Source organism: Rhincodon typus, unplaced genomic scaffold, assembly GCF_021869965.1.
Source record: "Rhincodon typus isolate 14 unplaced genomic scaffold, sRhiTyp1.1 hic_rhity00000898, whole genome shotgun sequence".
In the NCBI taxonomy this organism is placed as follows: domain Eukaryota; kingdom Metazoa; phylum Chordata; class Chondrichthyes; order Orectolobiformes; family Rhincodontidae; genus Rhincodon; species Rhincodon typus.
Window position 1 is genome coordinate 17,235 of NW_025966536.1, and position 21,717 is coordinate 38,951.

The following is a 21,717-nucleotide window of genomic DNA, read 5'->3' on the forward strand; positions in this document are numbered from 1 at the left end:
AACTGTCAGAGTCTTAACTAGGCCCCCCGTGCTTGTTGATCTTCATTGTGTTGCTTAACAAGAAGCCAATGACTTCAAAAACAGCCTGGTTTTCAGATCACTCAAAAGCTTCACCACTCGCCATTCCTGAAATCTATGCCAGTCCAAGAACCAGACATTCCTATGCTCTTCGAAATTCTAGCTTCCTGATCATCCCTGATTTTAATCAGTCTATCATTGCATCCATGCTTTCAGTCATCAAAAGCCAAAAGCTCAGCAATTCCCTCTCAACTTCCTCATCCATCTTTTCTCTTAGGTGCTCCTTAAAATCTACTTCTATGAACTCCTCCAATATCTGTATTTGGCATTGTGTTAAATTTGGTTCGATAATGCTCCTGCGCTGCATTTTCAAAGTGTTTTGTTATGGTAATGGTTCTATATAAATACAAGCTATTGTTAGTAAATTGCTCTCTAAGAAGGAAGAGGGGGAGAAAGAAATTAATCCAAATAAAAAGAACATTTAAGTCTGTTGATTTATTCTTTAATGTCAGTTTGCTTGCAACAAAATAACTTCATAGTAGTGGATCTGAGAACCATTTGCATTTCACACAGTTCAAAACATTAAAATCGGTTTATAGCATACAATAATCAAAACTGTCAAAACAAAACTGACAAAAAATACACTTTTGCTACTTCAGAACTGTATAAATACAAATTAACGTTTAAAACAGAAGTTAAAAAAATAACATTTATCATGCAATTATATACAGGAACTTAAATTGGAGTTTTAATTTTTCTGCATTTTATCTGTTGATATTTACGTCTATTTCTTGTATTCAGTTACTTAAGAAATATGAATAAGTGATTACATCAAAAACAGAACAATAGAATTTTATGATTAATTTCAATTTAAATAAATGCTTTAGCATTAATGAAAAATGAATCCAATCACACAACAGCTTACAGAATAAGAAAAATATTTTCCTGTATTAGCTAATATTGGACAAAAAATATAGGCACATAAAGTACACAAAAGTTTCATTATCAATAAGGAGGTGGATATAAACCCATTGTCTAACATATTGCTGACAATATTTTGTGACAGAACTTTATATAACAAAATTCAAATAATGTTATTTTTTAAAGTGCAATCAATGTTGTCATAGGATTAAAATTGTAAAATGTACAAGAGATACATGATTGACAGCAGAACTGTTTGTTATACGAAAGACATTGTTGGTATTCTCTCATGAACTGAGTCTATTCACTATCTTTCCACTGATCTTGTATATTTATTACTTAAAATCTAGACAAGTGATACAACGTATTTCCAATTCATCACAGTACTTGCTGCATTATCTCTGTGCAGTCCCAGTTCATACAACGTTTAGAGTGGTCTATGCCTTAATGAAAAGCTATTTTTTCCCCCCCGACCAGACTACTGTAGACATGTAGACACAAATGTGACTGCTTAATAAAATGAAATAAACAATTTAAAGTCATGGGACTTGTACTAAGAAATCAAAAAAGCAAATCAATTTGTGAGGAAGTATAACAAACCTTTTTGTATCATATTATAATTTAAGGTTCAGTCTCAATCAGCACAATGGTGGAAATATGCAAAAGATTAGTTAAGAAGAAATTTCCCATTTACACCAAATCAACAGCAAAAACCAAAGGGACAAGTAAATGATGCCATGTTGGGCAATTACAAAGTAGGCACCACTACTGTTTTGCAAGAAATCATGAAATATTTTGAGTACACAGGTATTTTCCACTCTGAGAAAAAAAAATTTCAGTGGTCAATGAGTCCTACAGAACAAACTCATGACCAGAGGTACTTCCATCTCTCGCTGTGCGAGTTATGCATCTCAATTTAAATATGTCAATTAAGAAAAAAAATACATAGACTGTCACAGTGCAAGAAGTCATTTCACAGTTGGTCATAAAAGTATTTTAAACATTTTAACACAATAATTGACTAAACAGGTCACTTAAAAATTTAAAAAAAACCTTGCATCTATTATCATGTTAAAGATGGAAATTGAAGGTTGAAGGGTTTAGGATTAGTTAGAGCCAGTTTGGGTTTGTGCAGAATGTTGAAGGGTCAACGCTTTGAGCCAAGCGTACAGATGCAAGCTTCAAAATTTTTAAAAAATCATGTTGCTAATTTTAGTTATACTGCTAAAGTCAGATTCATTTTCAAGGGCCAAAAAGGGTCAGCAATCCCTTGGCAGCCAAGTTAGGTTATCAACCAGTTTTGAAACAACACCAGAGTATTCCTGAAGCAATTCTTTACACTTTTCGTCAAAAATGGTGGTTGGACCATGAAGTCAAGGAAAGAAGCTGCGGAAAATAATAATTTAAAAAGAGTGCCATCCACATATGACCTTGCATTTTTCTTTTAATCCTTAGATCAACTGGCAATTACCCCCAAGTAGAACCTAAAGGTTTGCCCAGACGTACATATACTGCAAGAAACTGTTCATCAAATTTCAAGGTATAGGAGGAACTTACATCTATTCGGTCAAAAAGATAAAAATATTTCCTAGATGTAAAAACACTGATCCTGTAATATCTGCGTTCTCCATTCAAACAATTCCAACAAAGTAGACAAATTAAACTCAACAGTGGAAGCTTTCCGGGCAGCTAAAACCATCAAGAACCAGTACTTGCTTCAAACCCAAAAATAGTGAATTTTAACTATTGGATAGAGAGTAGCCTCCAATTTGCCACAATCACAGGACTGGACAAAAGCAGGAGTTACTTAACCATAAAGAAAGTGTTATTCAAATAGTTTCCACTTACCAAGTCACACTTTATTTACACATGCATTGTACATGACACTGACCCAGCTAGCTCAGAGCTGGCTCCTAGAGTGAACAGAACCCCCAACACTCCTGTTTTTATATGTCAGTCAGGGCACCTTGATTCGACCAGGTTAACAGCCTCAAACAGGAAACTCGTATTCTGCGAGGTCCACCTGGCTGAACTCATTCCAATCACTACAACAAATGAGTGGAAAATATAGTTTCTACTTGTGGAATGCATTAAGACTAAACGTGCCAATGAAAATGATATTTGTTTTAGAAATTTTAGGGACTGTCACAGTATGTTACTGGACATGATAGCTGCTTAGAATCTTTTCTGAATAGCAGTCAAAAAATATTAGAGAGGGACATATCAGGTATTAAAATTGATTTCTATAAAAATGACAGAACTTTTCAGGTAGCTATATATCATTTTGCAAACATTGCACAACTTTTTTTTTATGAAACACAGTTCCTCGAAATGAATATGGCTTCTACAGAATGCTTGTACTTGCTTTTCAGAAATTGAAACTGAAGTAGTAGGAAAACCTGTAGGCTGTATTTTGAATGAGTTAAACAACAGTCAGGAGAATATCATTTAATGTCAAGAAAATAATTAATTTTGAAACCTGTAGTTGGTTCTGGCTCCAGGGTCGATTGCAGTGTCTATGTCAGCAGTGGGGAATGCCATCATGCAGGATGCACAACTTTAGACATGCTAAGAATTGAGGACACCATTAAACTCTGTACTTGTTAACCAAGTTACTGTTAAAGGTCTCCAAGGATATTTAATGATTTGAAAGTCATGGCCTACTGAACTTCCTAAGACTACAGGAGGACACTGCCTAAATCTTATACAAGGCAGCTGGACTTCAATTGGTTATTGTTACATGGAGACCAGAAAGGTATGCATGTAGATAATATGCAACATGGATCTTTTAAAATAATCAAAATGTTCAACAAATTCTTCTGGAATTACTTCCCTTTCCATATATAATGCAGAGAAAGATCTGGAAAATATTTTTACTCTTACCTCTTCTAAATAAATACTGATGTAAATAAACAAGCAAAATAAAACAATCCTGAAAATCCTATAGCAACTGATTTATAAAAGTGTGACAGTTAAAGTTGTTGGTCCTTCAATTTCAGTGAACAAATTGTACAAGCACCTTTTCATTTTTCCAACTGCTGACAGACTTGAATATTTCTGAATTTCTGTTTTTATTAAATATCCAACAGAATCTTAGCTAAAATGTTATCTTAAGTGTAACATAAAAATGGATAATGACAAAGCCAGAAGCAGTATAATGTGCAGGTACAATACTTTCTTGCACTGTTCTGCATTGATCCGATACAGTGCAGTTAAAGTCCTAAGAGACATGGATCCGAAGCACAGTAAGATTCTGTTCCCAGGTCCAGAAACAGGACTTTTCTTTATAGTGTGCACAACAGCAAATCAACACTGATTCAAAGTCTTCCGGTGTTCAGGGCTCATTAAATCAACTGCCATGCCAAGATATGTATTTCAGAGTCTGTCTGACAGCATTTCTTCAAGCCAGCTCCAATCAAGAGACTGAAAAAGAGTAGACAGATATTGACTAGTGGGTACTGCAATTGAAAATCAATTCTTTATCCACTCTATGCAAACGAGCAGGGAAGTCCTGACCTTAGATTATGAAAGTCTACACTCAATAATAGGAGTACTGATAAGCCTTCAAGTTAAGAGTTCAGGATGTTACAAGGTATCAGACTTCTTCTGCATGCAAAGAAAAAACACAGGCTTAAGTGTTCTTTGCTGAACTCTTTATGCAAAATAACTTCACAAACTTCAACATACATCATTTATCTTTACTGAACATATTCACAGCATAATAAAGAAACAATGTAATTAACACAGGCCCATTAATACTCAAATCTATTATATTATTTCATAATGTTATGAGTCAGTAACAGTTGGACTTTTTCTTCCAAAAAAGAAATGAGTGCCAAGAATGTTCAGATCGTTAATGTTTGTATTGCCAGAATTTATAGCAAATTGTATTGCACCTGACATGGTAATCTATTAAGACAGCATTTAAAAAAAAATTTAACATTAGAGATTACAAATGAAATCATCGGGCACGTGTTACTATGGCCTCCTGTGTATAAGTCGGATAATGTATTATGATGATGCTGTGGCTTTCTAAGGTGTATTTTGTCCTGGTTTCTTTTAAGAAAGAGATTGAACAAGAAGTGCTAAGCAGTCTATGTTAAACGGCTTGGGAGGCTTTAGGATTTTTTTAAAAAAAGTTGGAACAATAGAAGCAGCCTAAATGGATGCGGTCAGCTCTCAGTCCAGGACTTTTAGTTGTTTTAGGCTTTGTGATTCAGAATCAGAAGCTGCTGGCATTTTTAAGTTGCAGAAGCTATTTTCTCCCTCTCCCATCTTGGTTACAGGTAGGAGCTGGGGTTTCTTTCCCTACTGCGGTGTTGCATGTGAGAAAATCTGATTTCTCAATTTGTCCCTATGCCCAGTGGTGTATTTATGGGATGTTATTATATTGGAACAGTTAATTAATCATTACTGTATCTATTATTATGTTAAGTTTTCCAACAGAGTTAACTTATTCTAAGTTCTTCTTTCTTTTGTCGTATTCTAACTTATATTTGAATAAATTGGGTTTTGCTTAACGTCAAGTAGTTTTGACCGGTTGAATTGTATCTGGAACACAGCACTTTAAATTTACCTGTTAAATAAGAAAAAGTGAGCGTCTAGGCTACCTTCTTAAAATATTTTGAGGGGGGATGATCTGTTGCATTATAGTATCATGAAAAAATAACTTCACAATAGCTAAATTGTACTTTAAAGGAGCATCAGCATTCTGAAGAGAGAATTAGCCAGTAGCATCTATAGCCAAAACACATTGGTCCAGACCTTCTGGTCTCAATATAGTCGGAAACCAGCTGTACCTTTACAGATACACTTTGAAGTCCTCATGCACGAAATACACAGGATTTGCTCAGGAAATGTAAATTTACATTGGGCAATTATCTTGCATCCAAAATGCTCTGGAAGAATTCCCAATGGAGATAACAGTCAGAAATTTGAGAGTTTAGACTTACACAGGAAACGTTAGAGGGATTAAAACTTACTGTAACTCTGGGGTAATGTGAAAACTGACCACCCTGATTCACCATTGACCCCTAACATTCCTCCCAACATTCCCAAACCATTGGCTTCCCATGCTGCATGAATAAGAGTGTCACTTCTTGGAAATTTAGGCCCATTTACCGTAACTCAGTTAAAATTTTGAACAGTACTTACCGATATACTATTATTCTGTTCTGACAGAGTTTCCCGCATCAAATCATGCAACTGGCTGCAGAAATGTTGGTTCTCTTCAATTACAGACATTGAAGATTCACTATAAGTCATATAGAAAGATGACCAAATGAGCTCACAATGTGGATTACTTTGTGTTTGACAATTAGGCTTAGCTGAACTTAAAGACTGGAAGCCCAACAGACATCTATTTTGGTAATCAAATTTATATTTATATAAGGTACACAAATACTATCACATTTATTAGCTTTTTTTTACATTGTTGGGTTCACACATTTGAAAGCATTTCCAAGATTATCAATATCTAAATCTAATAGAAAGTTTGAAATACTCAAACTAACAAGTACAGAATAGGAAGATCTAATTATTTTGACAGATTTCAAAACCACTGAACCGTTTCCAGATTTGAACTGCTTTTTCCAAAAACTTCAGTCAATTTTTCAAAGCATATTAACCAAATGTACTTAGTTAAAATGTACACTGCAAATTCAAGTGTAAATAAAAGACAAAGTAAAATCCAGATAGTTCCTACCTGTTTTTCATTGCAGGTATAGAGGACAAAGGGTTAGGTAAAGCATTTTGTGGCATAAAATTTTGCCCTTGTTGTGTCCATCCTAAACCATGGGGTGAACCAGAAGACACCGGGCTTGCACTTTCAGGACCTCGAGCTGTGCTCTGAAATGAAGGCAAGGGTTGGTAAAACTCAATGCATGGTATGAAACAGAATATTTTCCTTTCAAAAAAGGGAAAAAAGGCAGCATTAAAGCACACTGCCATACAGCAGGCATGGATGCAAGTTCAAGCTCTTCCTGTCAGGAAAGTTACAGGTTATCAAACAAAAAGGACAAAAGCAACAAAAAAAAAGTTGTCTGAACAATAATAAACACAGAGTTAAGTGATTTTTTTCCGGGCTGGAGGAAGGTACGTATAAATGATCTAAAGCTGCGCACGTATGAGACAATTTCAAAAGTTGTCAGGCAACACATGTGCAAAAGCTGTAAACTGTGAGGAGAACAGCATAGGGCTTCAAAAATACACGAACATGTTGGTGGAGTGGGTGCATAGGTGGCAGATGAAATTCAATGCAGGAAGTGAGAGAGGTGAAATATTTTGGTACAAAGCGCATGGAGAAATGGTATAAATTGAAAGGGTACTATTCTAAAAGGTATGCAGGATGGAAACACGCACAAGTCATTAAAGTTGGCAGGATACAAAGAGAGACACTGCCATTTAAAAAAAAACACCATATTCTAAGCTTTACTAGTAGCAGTATAGATTACAGAACAGGGAGGTTACACTGAGGTTATAGAGGGCACTGGTTAGACCTCAGCTGGAGTATTGTGTACAGTTCTAAGTGCACACTGTTGGAGAGAGTGCAGAAGAGGGTTTACAAGAATGGTTCCAGGGATGAAACATGTCTGTTAGGACCGTTTTCCTTACAGAGATGGCCAAAGGGTTTCCAAAATCATGACGAGTTTAGACACAACAGATAGGGGGGATATTGTTATCCCTTGTAAAAGAATTTGTAACCACAGGGCAGAGTTTTTAAAAAATTGCAAGAGAAGCAAATATGAGGTGATAAACAACATTTTTGCACAGCAAGTGGGTTAGGTTCGGAAATAGACTGCCTGGAAGTGTGATGGAGGTAGGTTTAATTCAGGGATGGGATAATTATTTAAATAGAAACAATGTGCAGAATTACAGGGAAAAGGCAGGAAATTGGCACAAAGTCAAATTCCAGAAAACTGGTCAAGACTCAATGAGCCAAATGGCCTCTTTCAGCACGATAACAATTCTGAGATTGCATTCAGATTCCAAGCACAGGTTGCAGCATTTCCCAATATGAGAAGATAATTAAAGCTGGCTTTTAAGTATGGCACCATGAAATATTATTTTTCATCAAAACTTTCCTCCACAAAAAATTTTGGCTGGCCCAGGATGAAGAAGTCAAGTAATATTGAAGGCGCATCTATCTAACATAGGATTCTTCATGGGCTTGTCAGGGCAAATGCTGACAGGATGCTTCACCTCATGGGAGAGTCTTGGACTAAAGGGAGTGTAGTCTCAGAATTGAGGGGTATCAATTTAAGGCTGAGATGAGAAGGAATTTTTTTTCTCAGAGGGCTGAGTGTCTTTGGAACTCTTTGCCAAAGAGAGCTGTTGGGGCACAGCCCTTGTGTACATTTAAAAGTGAAATAGACGAATTCTTGATCAGGACAGGAATCAAGGGTTACGGGGAAAATGCACTTGAGGAATATCGGATCAGTCATTCCTCAATCAGACACACTTCACAGGCTGAAATCAAAGCCACTTATAAGGAACTCTAGCAACATGTCATCCATTATAGAATCCCTCCAGTGTGGAAGCAGCTCATTCGGCCCATCAAGTCCACACCAACTATCTGAACAGCATTCCACTCAGACCTACCCACGAGCCTATCCCTGCCTTTCCACTCAAGATACTTTGGCAATTTAGCATAGCCAATAACCTGCACACCTTTGGACTGCAGGAGGAAACCGGAGCACCCAGAGGAAACCCGCACAGACACAGGGAGAACGTGTAAACTCTAAACAGACAATCGCCCAAGGTTGGAATCGAACCCAGGTCCCTGGTGCTGTGAGGCAGCAGTGCTAACCACTGAACCACCGTGCCGCCCTTTTATCTAGTTCATACTATGTTCTTCTTGCACAACGAGGTGATGGCCTAGTGGTATTATCGCTGGACTGTTAATCCAGAGATCGAAGTAATGTTCTGGGGATCAGAGTTTGAATCCCACCATGACAGATCATAGAATCCCTACAGTGTGGCAGCAGGCCATTCGGTCCATCGACTCTCCATAGGGCATCCCATCCAGACCCACCCCCTGCCCTATTCCTGCATTTCCCACCATTGACACTACAGGTAATTTAGCATAGCCAATCCACCTAACCTGCACATCTTTGGACTGTGGTTGGAACTCTGAGCAACTGGAGCAAACCCCGCGCAAACACGGGCAAAGGATTTCACGTGACGGAGCCAAGTTTGTGAGAGCTTGAGATTCTGCATACATGTCAGAATAATTATGTAAGGAGACAGCCTCAAGACAATAAGATTAAAAAGAAATTCAAGAACAGATTCCTCTTTTTATTATATAGTATACGAAGCAAATTTCCCTTCTATGAACTTTTAATTTAGAAGAATGATCAGCAGTACCAACAATTTTAATGCTTTTATGATGTCACTTAGTTGCAAAAGGCTGTTGATTGATATAAATGTACTCCTGCTACACTACCAAATATGAAAAGGTTAACCTTTTATCAGCAATTATAACCAAATTAATCAAGAATGCAATGCGAATGAAGCACATGGTACAAGGTGCAGAATGTTCAGAAAGCAAGTTACCATCCTCTCCAATGCTTTCCTGCTGAAATAAGGAGTCAAGTCACTCATTCACTTCCCAGTCAGAGACATAAACACAGTGTATCTTAGATGAACATACGAGTTAAGAACATTTGGCCCCTCAACCCTACTTGACCATTAATTAAGATCATGGCTGATCGGATTATAACCTCAACACCACATTTGCACTTACCTCCCAATAACTTTTCAGCTTTTTTCTCCTCAAAAATCAATTCATATCTGCCTTAAAAATATTCAAAGGCTGCCTTCCTTAAATGACAGTGGAAGCACACACTCAGAAACATTTCTCCTCATCTCTATCTTAAATTGACAATCTGCTTATTTTTAAACAGTGACCCCCTGGTTCTTTTACCAGTGGAGAAGTCTTCGCATGGAAAAAAAAAAACAATAAGTTATTGTGATACTGATTAAATAAGACAAAAAAGGTTAAAAATATGAAAATACATTATCTTGAAGACTTACCATGGAGCGACAGTATGCAATAAAAAACTGAAAGTATACCCATTCCACCCAAATTTAGAGTGGCTGAGATGACAATAGTGATGGTTTTATAATAAGATTGATTGTATTGAGAGATTTTAAAAAATTCATAATACCGCTAGATATAGGAAAAGAGTACTTACACAAGCAATTTTTAACAAATACCATATTTCTTTCTGCCTCTTTTCTTGCGACCGCAATAACATTTTTTCATTTTCTCTAATGTTGTCAAGCGCTTGTTCAATCTTGGGAAAAAGATCAATGATTTTCTGCTTGCAGGCCAGAAGTTTACTGTAAAACAAAAATAGACAATAGTTAAAGAAAAAGCTACCATGACAGTTCGGTGATAATGTATTACTTACAAAGGATATACTGATTAATATCAAAACACACAGTTTGAAAAGTCAATACATTTAGTTTGACACCAGTGTTAGCTCTGATAAACCAAGCTTTTACAATGTTCGTTTGAGTCTAAGCAAGCGTATCTTTCAGTACTTATACCATTGTTGGGACTGTAAATATCGGGAAGATCAAAATCGCCATCTTTAGTCCTTTGGATAAACACTGTTTCCTAGCAACCAACTCCATTTCTCTCCTCAGCAACAGCCTGAGGTTGAGACAGACTGTGCACAACCTTCGTGTAATACTTAACATTGAGATGAGCTTCCAAAAATGTACAATCTTAAAAACATTTTAGCATCACGTAAACCTGCCCTGCCTGATCAGCTGCTCAAATCTTCACCATGTCTTTGCCTTCTCTAGAATTCATTCTTCAAATAAACTCTTGCTGACCTATTATATTTTACCTTCCATAAAATTCAAAGTTCTGCTGCTCATATCCTAATTCACACCAAGTTGTGTTCATCCGTCATTCCCATACTGACCTATAATTTCTTCTGAGTGGACAATGTCGTGATTATAAAATTCTCATCCTTGTTTCTAAGCTCCTCAGCGGCCTTGCTCCTCTCATCTCTACTCCAGTCCCACACCCTCAGAGGTATGTGCTCCTCTAAATCAGTCCAGGTAAGCATCCCTGCTTGGCCATACCTTCAGCTGTGCAATTCCCTCTCTAAACTTCTTCACTTCTCTTTCTTCCTTTGGACATATTAAACTCTCTTCTTTGAAAAAGCTTTTGGTCATGTACTCTTACATTTGATGTGGTTTTGTGTCACATTTTGCTATCTAACACTTCTGTGAAGAGCCTTGGAAGGTGTTATTCTAGCAAAGGTGCCATTAAAAATACATCTTGTCTTGCTATTAGACAGTGTACAAGACACGATAGGTATTCTTTCTACGAGCCTTCTCCACGTTCCCTTTTAAAGCTAGATAGTAGATAAAAGAAAAAAAAGGTGACAGATCATAAACTGAAGAAAGATATTGCACACATACACTACAAATGAACTGGACTTAATTTTTAATCTCATCAGTGAACCTTGACATTGATGCATTTTTGAGTTGCATAGGTAATAAATGCAACTAAATAAAAGTACTTTGAAAGTATTAGCAGGAAACAAGGAACCAAAATTAAAGGGAAAATTTAACCTGATTAGGAATAATGAAGCAGACAATGCATATGATGTCAAAGACGTCTTAACTCAAATCAAAGTACATCAATGGTCACATGAGGGCTTCCATGATTAGTAGTGTAGTGATTATGGATAGTTCAGATCTTCTGTCCATTGATGGCACTGTTTAGGGAATGCTTTTATATAATATAAAATATTCTCAAGCACATGGCAAAAGGGATTGCAGCTTTTTGTGTGAAATGACAAGCAAATATTGTCATCCCTAGAAAGAGAGAATAATCCTACTAAACTATTTTATACAATGCAGTAAATGCCATAAAGTAAACAGACTCTTTAAGAAGTGGAGCATTATACATGTTATTAAAGAAAAAAAAGCATTAAAATTCTGTACATTCTGATCAGTAGAGTTGATCTACCAAACTACTACATTAATCACGTAAGGCAGTTAACAACATAGTTGAACAGTAATGACTAGATTTTAAACTAGATCTGCCACCTAAGTGTTATGACTACAAACAAAGGCTTAGAGGCTGCACATTTTCTGGCAAGGATCTCTCATCCTGACTTCGCAATGCCTCTTGGCCACTGATCTGGCATAACTCAGCGTTCAATGTGGAATACTCCCTACTCCCCTTCTGCCTACCTGGGGACAGATCAGCACTGAAGCTCTGCAGGACAAAGCAGTCTGCTTAATCAGGGATTCAAGCATAATCTAAACACCCAACTTCCCTAACACTGATGTACAGTGACTACATGATGTACAAGGGTGTATTGCAACAACTCAAAGGTTTGGCAGCACTAGCCAAACCTCTGACCTCCACTGTCTGGAAGAACTAGGACAGTAGTATACAGGAGCATCATCACCTCCAAACTGCCCACCATCCTGATTTGGAAATATATTGCTGTACCATTACCAAGAGAGTAAAAACCTTGGAATGCTTCCCTTTCAGTTGTGTGACAATGCCTTCACTGTATTGACTGAAGTTGTTCAGGAAACATGACACCAGCATCTTCTGAAGGGATAAACAATAAAACAATGGCCTTAAGATTTCTCTAGCTGAATAGTTATTAAAATCAGAGTTAATTTAAGTGACCAATTGGTAAGAAACTGAACCAAACAAACAGTGGAAGAGTGACACACGTACGTTTGCAGGAAAACACCAAAGGTGAATCATTTACAATGAACAATTATCGACCAGACATGAAACTCAGCTAGCTTTTTAAAATGGTCCAAGTTTACAAAAACATCAGATTTACAATTTTGCAAAACCAATATAAATCATGACTATTATATAAGAACTATAAAAAAGGTAATTCAGTAAAAGGGATAGTAGGAACTGCAGATGCTGGAGAATCTGAGATAACAAGGTGTAGAGCTGGATGAACACAGCAGGCCAAGCAGCATCAGAGGAGCAGGAAAGCTGACGTTTCGGGTCTGGACCCTTCTTCAGAAATGGGGGAGGGGAAGGGAACTCTGAAATAAATCGAGGCGGGGGACGGGGAGGCAATGATGGAAGATGGATAAAGGAGCAGATAGGTGGAGAGAAGGCGGACAGGTCAAGGGGATGGACCCAGTAAAGGTGAATGTAGGTGGGGAGTTAGGATGGGGGTTGGTCAATTGAGGGATGACCGTCAGGTCAAGTAGGCGGGGATGAGGCTGGTAGGTAGGAGGTGGGGGTGGGGGTGGGGGTTGGTCAGTGAGGTGGGAGGAGCGGTTGGGTGGGAGAAAAGACGGATAGGTCAAGGAGGTGGGGACGAGTTGGGCTGGTTTTGGGATGAAGGTCGGGGGTAGAGAGATTTTGAAGCTTGTGAGGTCCACATTGATACCATTGGGCTGCAGGGTTCCCAAGCGAAATATGAGGTGCTGTTCCTGCAGCCTTCGGGTGGCATCGTTGTGGCACTGGAGGAGGCCTAGGATGGACATGTCATCCAAGGAGTGGGAGGGGGAGTTGAAGTGATTCGCGACTGGGAGGTGCAGTTGTTTATCGCGAACCAAGCATAGGTGTTCCACAAAGCGGTCTCCAAGCCTCCGCTTGGTTTCCCTGATGTAGAGGAGGCCACATCGGGAACAGCAGATACAAACAGACCACATTAGCAGATGTGCAGGTGAACATCTGTTTAATGTGGAAGATTTTGTTGGGGCCTGGGATGGGGGTGAGGGTGTAGGTGTAGAGGCAGATATAGCACTTCCTGCGGTTGCAGGGAAAAGTGCCAGGGGTGATGGGGCTAGTGGGGAATGTGAAGTGGACGAGGGAGTCACAGAGGGAGCAGTCTCTTCAGAAGGCAGAGAAGAGTGGGGAGGGAAACATGTCCTTGGTAGCGGGGTCAGACTGCAGGTGGCGGAAGTGGCGGAGGATGATGCGTTGAATCTGGAGGTTGGTGGGGTGATAAGTGAGGACGAGGGGGATTCTGTTTTTGCTGTTATTGCAGGGAGGGTGTGTGAGGGATAAGTTGCGGGAAACACAAAAGATGCGGTTGAGGGCGTTTTCAACCTCTGTGGAGGGGAAATTGCGGTCCTTGAAAAACGAGGACATCTGGGATGTCTGGGAGTGGAATGCTTCATCTTGGGAGCAGATGCGGCGAAGGCGAAGGAATTGGGAATAGGGGATGGCACTCTTGCAGGAAGGTGGGTGAGAGGAGGTGTATTCTAGGTAGCTGTGGGAGTTGGTAGGCTTGAAATAGATATCAGTTTCCAGGCGGTTGCCAGGAGATGGCAACAGAGAGGTCTAGGAAGGAGAGGTATCGGAGATGGTCCAGGTGAACTTAAGGTTGGGGTGGAAAGTGTTAGTAAAGTGGATGAACTGTTCGAGCTCTTTGTGGGAGCACGAGGCGGCGCCAATACAGCCATCAATATAACGGAGGAAGAGGTGGGGGATAGGGCCAGCGTAGCTGTGGAAGAGGGACTGTTCCATGTATCCTACAAAGAGGCAGGCATAGCTTGGGCCCATGCAGGTACCCATGGCCACCCCCTTTGTCTGTGGGAAGTGGGAGGAGTTGAAGGAGAAGTTGTTAAGGGTGAGGAAGAGTTTGGCTAAGCGGATAAGGGTGTCGGAAGAGGGAACCGGTCAGGCCTGTGGGAGAGGAAGAAGCGGAGGGCCTTTAGGCCATCTGCATGGGGAATGCAAGTATATAGGGACTGGACGTCCATGGTAAAGAGGAGGTGTTGAGGACCAGGGAATCGGAAGTTTTGGAGGAGGTAGAGGGAGTGGGTGGTTTCATGGATATGTGAAAGAGCTCATTCAGCCCAGATTGTCTGCACCAGTAGCTGCCCATCCCAATTCTACTTTCCAACATCTGGTCTGTAACTTTGCACGTTACAGCATTTCAGGGACATATCCAGGTTCCTTTAAAATGAGCCAAGGGCTGGCATTAAGAGTTTAATGTAGCAATATTAGAAACTGCACTCTGACTTTCAAAATTACACAGTCTGCTTTCAACATTGAACAAACATGTTACACTTTTAAAAGGAACTGGCGGGAAGGGAAGAAAACCAGTAGCAAATTCCATTTAAATCAAATTAGCGCTATAACCAAAGCAGATGTAGGTTTCAATATAACAAATACTGGATGACATGATGACTAAGCTGGAGGTATGTCTAAATATTTTCAGCAGAGAGCTCATTGAAATATTTGTTCAATTGTAAACAGAATTTTCAAGTCAGCCCTTGGAATGAATTGGTGCATAATACCATTAAAACTTCAAGTGACAGACACTTGATCTGGCCTGGTTATTTTGTAATTGTGCTTTTTTCTTTTAAAAAAAAAGCTATGCATTAATGTCCAACTTCTTGGCCACTCATTTTATTCTCAAAGATCTATTAATGGCATATGTTAAACTATGATTATTCAAATGCAAGATCTGACATTGACATTGGTCAGTGGGAGAAAGGCACACATGTTTCAGCCAAGCATAACTTATTCTAATCCAATATTGATTCAAGCTCCTACTCTACTGGGGTTAAGAGTCAGGAATCAAGGCAAATATTATGACTTATCTTTCTCTTCCCTAATTAGGTCAACTGGATCCTCCTTAAAATTGGCTAAATGAACTAGTCATAAAATACAACATATGAATTTTACCCTCAAATAAAAACAAATTGCTGCAGAAACTCAGCAGGTCTGGTACCATCTGTGGGAAGCAAAGCATGAGTTAACATCTGCTAATTTTTTTTTAAAAAGTTAATATGATAACTTCAATGACAATTTTCCAAAGAAAACATACTTCACCATAAATTAAACTATAAACAGCACTGAAATTTTAAATCTTTCAACTATTTATACACCACCTCAAAACAAATTTTGCATTTGTACCTGAGATGGGCATATAGCTCCTTTAGCACCCGATCTTGATTCTGCACAGTTTGAACAATGATCTTTACCATTTCTGTGCTGTCTCCGTATTGATGTGAATCTTAAAAACAGGAAAAAAAAAATGGTTTCACTTGATAAGGTATTTTGGGAATGCACTGGACATAGAACAATAAAGGGAAGCTGCCCTATCAATAATTTTCTGAAAGAATTCTATTTCTCACACTAGTACAGATGCGCCAGAGCACATCTACTCAATAATATTGTCGTCCGTGGGACTGATGTAAAAAGTTAACAGACAAATCATAGCTTTGTCATCCTCAACATTTAAGTTATTTTCTTTACAGAAACTAAAACAAAATTAAACTGCCCCATAATCAGGTTGTTATCAGGTGAACAATATACCAATTCCACTGCCACCAATGTTATTCAGTGGATACAACGAGTCTTTAAAAATGTTTCAATGAGGATAAAACTGATGCTGTGCCAAGAATGAAGATGGTACTGGTTTGTGTCAGAGGTATTCAGACCAAGACATTCCAGTAATATGTAGATCCTAATGTTTATGTTTATGTTTATATTCCTAATGCTCATATTCTTGCTCAAGCATTCCAAGAAAATTATGTGCTAACGGAGGTTCTGACCAAAGAATTCATTCTGTAGACAACGGGAGGTAGATCAAATCCAAAAGTTACAAAAATGAATTGTTAAATTGGAGTTGATCTAAAACTGTGTGTTTGGGCAGCAGATGCTCCTTCATTCCTTCTACTCTGCCTAAATGTTTGGTAGAGGCAGAAACATGCAATGCATTTAGTAAAACAAAGCATGGAAATACTTGACTGCAACTTACAATAGAAAGCTGGAGTTAAGTAATTAAAGGAGTTGAGGACAGAAAGGAAAGGACGTGTCCTGCTGCTTTTTCGAAATTTTCTCAGCCTCAAATTACTTCTCACTCTGCTTCAAGAGAAGCTGGTTATTTGGTGAATATCTGGTAAGTGATGCAATTTGTATTCAATTTCTAAGGTTCAAGATGATGTAGCAACAAGGTTAGCAAGGTTGATTAAAAAAAAAAGAAAAATTGACAAGAATAGTTCAATAAATCCTTAGAACACACTGAAGATGATATTGAGAGTGATAGCTCACAACTGCAGCATGTGGGACCTGGATGCCAGCTTGGTCCACAGCAAACGTGTGCGAGATGCATTTGAGTTTCGAGCAGAGTTGGGTCAGCTCAGCATTCTTGAGCTGGACACTCAACGACAGACAACGTGATGTATCGAGGAGGGGAAAAGCTAGCTGCATTCTTGTTTGAGGTGGCAGTCACACCATCTAGGATAAGGCCTTCTGATTTGATCACTGGTCAGTGGCCAGAAGCGTGTGACCATTAGCGGGGCAGATAAAGGGATCCATAGGACAGCAGGGCAAGAATGTCCGCTTCTGGAGTTGTCAAATGGTTTGAGGTTCTCTCAGCCTGTCTGAATAAGAATGGCAGCTGCAGTGGGCGAGCTGACCATGACACAGGAAGCCATTCGTGACAGGAGAGTAAGAGGTAATGTAATAGCAGTAGAGGACAGTACAGTGAGGATAATTGCCACTATTCTCTGCAGCAAAGAGAGCAAATCCAGATGGCTGTGTAGCCTGCCTGGTGCCAGGGGATTCAGGATATATGCATGGTGCTGGAGAGAAACTTGAAATGGGAGGGGGGCCATCCAGTCATTGTGGCCACGAAGGTACAATTAACATTAACAGGACAAAAGAGGAGTTTCTGCATCATCAGTATCCCTTGGCTTTCTTCTCCCACACCAGTCTTTGAGCTATACACAATTTCTCTAACTTAATATGCCCTTTGCAAATTTGCACAACGCTCAGACCAGATCCCCTCAAAGTGTATCAAGGAGATAGTCTAGATCCTAAGTTTTAACTTATTTAAAGGCAAATGTAAGGTGCTGTGTTCCAGATGAGATTTGATTGGTCCACTATTAGGCTTTAAGTAATACTTTGTGTTACCTCCTGAAAGAACTCAAGGTTGAAATTTTGTATGATTATTTCATAAATGAACTGCCTAAAATCTGATTCCATGTACATGCAGTGATATATTTTGAACTCTTTTCTAAGCATGATTGGATTGATTAACAGCAAGATAGATTTTGGTAAAGCTGCTAACCAGCAATTGGTGCAATCGATCATTGTTGATAAGAGATTGTGTGCGTCCATACTTTGGGCAAAAAGGTCATAAAACGTATAGCTGTATTCTGTTATGCGGATCATTTTCATAATTTGTTCTATTTAACCTGGCTCCTCAAAAGTCTCATGCTTTTTCCTCTCTGCAACAGTTCCAAAAATGTTAATTCATGCTCTAACCGAGGTTTGCTGAGTACAGACAAACTAGAGCATCACACATTAAAATTAGTTACTCCTGGTGTTTCTTAAAATGTCCTTACACAGTTTAATGAATTGTTTAGGAGTTGCCAAGGATAAAATCTAATCGTGAATTGGAAGAAGTGTTTTATAAGTTGTTCAATGCTTATAAAGATAAAGCTGAATGTGCAGAGTTAAAATATGTGCATTACCTTTTGGTTTCCCCTTGAGCTTCCTGTATAAATCAATGGCTTTCTGTTCTCTAGTAAAGGAAAATTATGATTAGCAAAATAATTTATTATGTCAACATAGTTGTAAATCAATCCAATGAATTGTTATGCCTGTTGAGCGACCACAACTTCCTATAAATAACTCCTTTCTTAAATTAATCTAAACATGGGGGTGATTGCACTGGTCTACTGAAAGCAGACTTATGGATTTTACTAGGTTGTATTCAATCTAAGCACAGACTTAAAGCATTTGTTCCGATGGAAGCTCAGAACTAAATAACTGCTTTCTGCTCATTTCCCATTAAGTTTAGAGATCTATTTACCCTCCAAGAGCAAAGTACTTCCCATATTTGTGTCCTCAGATTTGAGGGGGGTTTTTGCACGTTACGCAACTGAACTATAATAAAGCGAAAACATTTAAACAGAAATGAACTAAATTCAGTTTACATTGAAGCTTAATAGCCACCAAAAAATCAAGAATTTCAGCTGATAATCCTGATCTTGTTCTTTTAATTCACACAGTCTAGAAATTGAAGATGGTGATTTGACCTTGGCATTACTCCATTGATTTCAACAACTTCTCTCATCCCTTTAGAAAATTATAAAGGAATCTACCACACCATGAATTATCACGTTTCTTACAGGTTTTCCATAACATCTCCCTGACGCCTTGCATATGGGCTCCTCTGCAGTTCCACTATTTCACTGTGTAGTCCCACAATCTGTTCTTCCAAATGACCAATTTCAGCAGCCTGAAAATGTCCAAAAATGCTTCTGTAAACCAAGTGAGCTTTTGGTTTTATTATCACTGCTATTCTTGAACAGAATAAAAATAAATCATATAAATAGAAAATTTAGCTTATTCAGTTGTGAAAAGATACACAGTATAGCAATAAGGTTGTGCAGCTCCCTCCATGCTTGTACAGAAATAGGCATATACAGTCTAACTTTCTCCCACTGTCTTGCACAGTTACCTGAACATCATCCTTAGGGAAAAGAGCTGCCATATCGCACCAACCAAAAAGCAACTGAGACACCTCGTATCCTCAGAGTTGGCATCTCTGTTGGTGCTACACATTTTACATGTTCTGCACAATTGATATGGAACAAATCTTCAACTAGCACTTCCTTGCATGAGTATTTTGCACCTGTTAGTCTGCCAGCTTGAATCAATGTGGCAAAAATATCGCCATACCAATAACTAAACTGCATGTCACTTTACAACTTTGACTCCAGCAAGACTGGAAAAAATATTGCTCAACCTTTTACTAGTAATATGCCAATTATAAAGGGCTGCAGTTGAGACAGATCACAAAAAAGTAATTCAAGCCGCTTGTAAATTCTCTATATACTAAACAGCATATATTTAATTTCACCCCTTCAACTCTGGATTGGTTAATTTGACCTGTTAAAGGGAAGTTTTAAATGCAAGTTGCTATTCTTATTAAATAGATATAAGTATGTTAACTAAATCACAAATTAATTAAATGACTCCTTTTCCAAGAGCTGCATGCATAGGCACAAACACACAGCAGTCGTGTACATGCTCAACCTCTGAAAGGTACCACTCCCCTACTGATCCAGATCAACTTACCAACACAAACAACACACACTTGTTCAGTATCTATTACTACTGCTACGTAGCATTGTGATGATTTCATGTTCTTTGGGTAAGCTGAGTCTGAAACAGCAGATCTTAAATTATTTTCCCCAACTTATTCAGGATTTATTTTACATATAGAGGCATTACAAACTGCCCCGTTGTTTGCCTTGTGCACAAAGAAATGTGTTCACTTTTCCTTCCTTATTTCGCTCTAATATGGGAATTAACTTTCTGGAAGCTAAGCTTTAAAACCCACTTTTACTTCAAGCAGCTGTAGGACTGACCACTGGCATATTTTCAAGGGGAGAAAGACTACCATTTAAATGCAGGTCTTGCACTAGTAGCTTGTCAGAAAAGGTATTAACTAAAATGTTACATCACTGTACCAGTTCCAAAAGTAAGCCCAGTACATTCAAAAATGGCAGGTTTTACAGTCAAGAAACAAAAGTTAAAAACAAACACATAGTAGTGTAGATTAATCTTTACAAATTAAGTAGAATTCTAACAAGGTGCAAGCAGAGCAAAGTGCTGCACAAATGTGAAGCAATTGGGAATCCAAGAACCTTGGCACAAGGTTGAGTCATAAAATTTCCATACCCTTAAATCCCATGTGCACAGCTTTAAACAGCATTCCTGTCATGATCCTCTGTACAAACATCAAGTAAACAAAGCAATGTATTTTGATGTCTCGCACTTGACAGGGCCATTGAAAAACAAATTAATCCAGTACAGTAAGAAACACGGTTGTGTAAATGATCACAAGAAATATATGTAAATTTGAACAATCATTCATTTAGTGGAGCTGACATTCCACTTCATACTACTAAACCACCTCTTATACTGCTAAATTACTCTAGAATATCACTGAATAGCACTGACTATCAGTACTATTAATGTATCACTTATCACTTAGCAATTTTCGAAGTATAAAATTAGGAATTATTCTTTCCCATTAAAACGAGTTGAAGCACTCAGAGAAAAGCTTGCAATTTACTCACTTGTTTACAAGCTTCTGCCTTTTCTTCCATTTCTTTCCATGCTTTCAACATCTTCTCAGAAGCTGACAATAGAATGTACTTTCATTTTAAACTTAAAATTTACAAAGATGTTAATGACCACACTATTTTACCTCAAATTCAAAGAAGTTTTAATCTGAAAATTTCTAAAGGCAAGGACTATTGTCTTAAGTAACTGTTAGGGAAGATGAAAGCATGCAACCAATTTAGGAAGAGAAAAAAGGCATGAAATTTAGCCAGACAGTATTGCTTTCCCTTAAGAGATCAAATACAGAATTACAATTTCTCATGATTTTCCTCAATTTATTCTCATTCCAGTAACGTTTCCAAGTGTTCTTCATACTTACTATACTCCAACTGACTAGTGATCTATTTCACAACACTATTTTCTTAACTAATTTTTAAACTTGCATCTATTCTTGTCAGCTTTTCACAACAATGAACAATTTGTCCAAACAAAATTTGTTAACTTTTTATAACTCATTCATAATTTGCCTTGTTGCTTAACTCATATTGGCATGCATACAAACATAAACAAAAAAAATTACAAGACTGCTAATGTACCATATAAACAACATTACTAGCTTTTAGAATAATGTTAGCAACAAAATTAGTAGTAGAAGCTTAGCATACAAAAGGATAAAGAGAAATATGATGAGCTAAAGGACAGCACTACTCAGACCAACT

The 21,717-nt window shown here is 38.2% G+C and overlaps 1 protein-coding gene across 1 annotated transcript; it reads right to left on the minus strand.

Moving 5' to 3' along the window:
• Positions 1-494: 494 nt before the first annotated feature.
• On the minus strand, positions 495-21,074 carry LOC125481111 (inhibitor of nuclear factor kappa-B kinase subunit alpha-like; the record flags this gene model as incomplete). The annotated part of the gene is made up of 8 exons (XM_048592258.1): positions 495-4,362; positions 6,094-6,193; positions 6,644-6,786; positions 10,134-10,281; positions 15,827-15,926; positions 18,394-18,443; positions 19,054-19,163; positions 21,013-21,074. Coding segments are annotated over 8 exons (761 nt in total), but the record flags the coding sequence as incomplete, so codon positions are not given.
• Between the last annotated feature and the right edge of the window lie 643 nt (positions 21,075-21,717).